We start from the raw sequence: 2,392 nt of genomic DNA, 5'->3' as shown, positions 1-2,392 counted from the left end.
TGGGAATAAAACAGCAAATATTTTAATGCTTTTCTCTAAAGCACAGCCCCGAGCATTCTCACCAGGTAAAAGGGATCCTGCAGGAACAGCCAGGAGCAAAATGACAAGCTCAGATATAGAAACAGGCTGAAAAGTTTGTAATTCTGTTAAAAAAGAGGCAGGGACAGGAGAGATGTGAGAGTTAAAACTCAGGCTGGTCCTGCTAAGCCTGGGCAAGGAGAGAAGAGAGAGGGGTCCTTCATCTTGAGCTCGGGTAGGACAGGGAATAAGCAGCTGAAACCCCCTGGTTTGCAAAAATCAGGAAGGTTTGGGATGGGAGAGAGGAGCTGGCTCCCCTCCTTGCCCCCAAATCACTCGAGCATCGGTCAGGAACAGAACCAGGACAAGTCCCTGCCTAGCGGAGCCTGGTCCCGGCATGGAGCTGCTCCAGGGATGGGCTGCAGCTCCAGTGCCTCCCAGTAAGAGCCAGGGAGGCCAACTGGTGGCCAGGAGGAGGGCAAGGACACTGCCTGTCCCCAGCGGGAGGAGGACAGGGCCACTGCCCGTCCCCACCGCCAGGATCCCGCAGGTTTTTAGTGTTCGGGAAGCTGCTGGAGTTTCCCAGCTGTGCCAGCTCGGAGCCCCTGAGCCCAGGGGGGCTACGGGGCCACAGCCCTGAGCCCCCAGGAGCTGCAGGGAACAGCGGCCCGGGGCCAGGCCGGGAGGGTTTCCATGGAAAAGGGTCGGGATGTCCATGCAAAGCTGGGAAAGGCTCCAGTGCTGGGCTCAGGAGCAGGGGGAGGTGGAGCAGCGCCGCTTGGTTGGTCCCTTCTGGGATTTCCAACAGCTGGAGCAGCCAGGGCTGGGATCACCCCTCAGACACGGGGGGATGAGGCTGTCAGTGATGGGGAGGGGGCTCTGCTCTGCCCTAAGGGGTGCAGGACCCAACACTGGCACACACAGGCACTGTCACACACTGCCACTGTGGCATTGTCCCGTCCTCTGTTCCTCCAGAGGAGCTGCAGGGTCCCAGAGATGCCCCATCCCAGAGATGCCCCATCCCAGAGATGCCCCATCCCAGAGATGCCCCCTCACAGCGCTGCCCCCTCCTCAGCAGCTCTTTGAGGCATCAAACACAACAAAGCAGAGCCCCCCCTCTCCCCAGTCCTCTCCTGGGGGTGCAGAGACCCCAGACCCTGTGGCAGGAGGGTCCCAGCTCCAAGCCAGCCTCTCTCCTGGAGGTTCCTGGGATCCCCCTGTCCTGGGGGATGTGGAGCAGAGGAGGGAGCACCCAGCTGCCCCCGGCCCCGTGCCCGTCAGTGGGTGAAGAAGCGCTGCACCACCAGGTGCCCCAGCACCACCACGGCTGCTATCAGCATGTACTTCATGTAAACGTTGTCCAGGTCGAGCGCGGCCACCTGCCAGAGAGGGGACATGGTGGGGTCAGTCCAACCCCCAAACCCTGAGCCCCAAAACCTGACCCCACTGACCCTCCTGGTCCCCCTGACCTCTAAGCTCTGACACCCCTGACCCCCTAACCCAAACCCTGACCCCCAAATCATAACCACCCTGGCCCCCCAAACCTGTATTCCCTGGCACCCTGACCCTCAACCCCTGACACCTTGACCCCCAAACTCTCACCCTCCTGACCACCTAACCCCCAAATCCTGACCACCTGAGCCCCAAATCCTGACACCCCCTGGCCCGTCTGAGCCCCAAACCCTCCAAACCTCCAAACCCTGATTCCCCCAGCTTCCCTGGCCCCCAAACCCTGACCCCCTGACTCCTCTGATCCCCAATCCCTGACTCCCCCAGGTCCCCCGGCCCCCTTGACCCCCAAAACCTGCCCCCCTGACCCCCAAAACCTGACACCTTGACTCCCAAACTCTCACCCTCCTGAGAGTCAAACCCTCAACCCCTGACCCCCAACCCCTGACACCTTGATCCCTAAACTCTCACACTCCTGATTGCCAAACCCTGAACCCCTGACCCCCAAACCCTGAGCCCCGCCCCCAAACTCTCACCCTCCTGACCCCCAAACCCTGACTCCCCTGACTCCTCTGATCCCCAATCCCTGACTCCCCCAGGTCCCCCGGCCCCCTTGACCCCTAAACCCTGTCCCCCTGACCCCCCAAACCTGACACCTTGACTCCCAAACTCTCACCCTCCTGATTGCCAAACCCTGAACCCCTGAACCCCAAACCCTGACACCTTGACCCCCAAATCCTGAGCCCCTGACCCCCAAACCCTGAGCCCCCCAGCCCCAAATCCTGAACCCCTGACCCCCAAATTCTCACCCTCCTGACCCCCAAACCCTGAACCCCTGACCCCCAAACCCTGCCACCTTGACTCCCAAACTCTCACCCTCCTGACCCCCAATCCCTGACACCCCCAGCACCCCTGACCCCCAAAC

The 2,392-nt window shown here is 61.2% G+C and overlaps 1 protein-coding gene across 1 annotated transcript in view; it reads right to left on the bottom strand.

Moving 5' to 3' along the window:
* BAK1 (BCL2 antagonist/killer 1) overlaps positions 1-2,392 on the bottom strand; it is a 10,631-nt gene that overhangs the window by 459 nt on the left and 7,780 nt on the right. Inside the window, exons 5-6 of the mRNA XM_017727150.1 lie at positions 2,294-2,379; positions 1-1,397 (exon numbers count right to left, since the gene is read on the bottom strand). The exon at positions 1-1,397 is cut by the window's left edge and continues 459 nt beyond it. Coding sequence (XP_017582639.1) covers positions 1,296-1,397; positions 2,294-2,379 — 188 coding nt within the window. The 3' untranslated portion in view covers positions 1-1,295. The remainder of the gene's footprint in view (positions 1,398-2,293; positions 2,380-2,392) is intronic.

The sequence above is a fragment of the Corvus brachyrhynchos genome, unplaced genomic scaffold, assembly GCF_000691975.1.
Source record: "Corvus brachyrhynchos isolate BGI_N302 unplaced genomic scaffold, ASM69197v1 scaffold72, whole genome shotgun sequence".
Taxonomy (NCBI): Eukaryota; Metazoa; Chordata; class Aves; order Passeriformes; family Corvidae; genus Corvus; species Corvus brachyrhynchos.
Note: the sequence above shows the minus strand (reverse complement) of the source record. Positions and strands in the feature narration are given on the sequence as shown.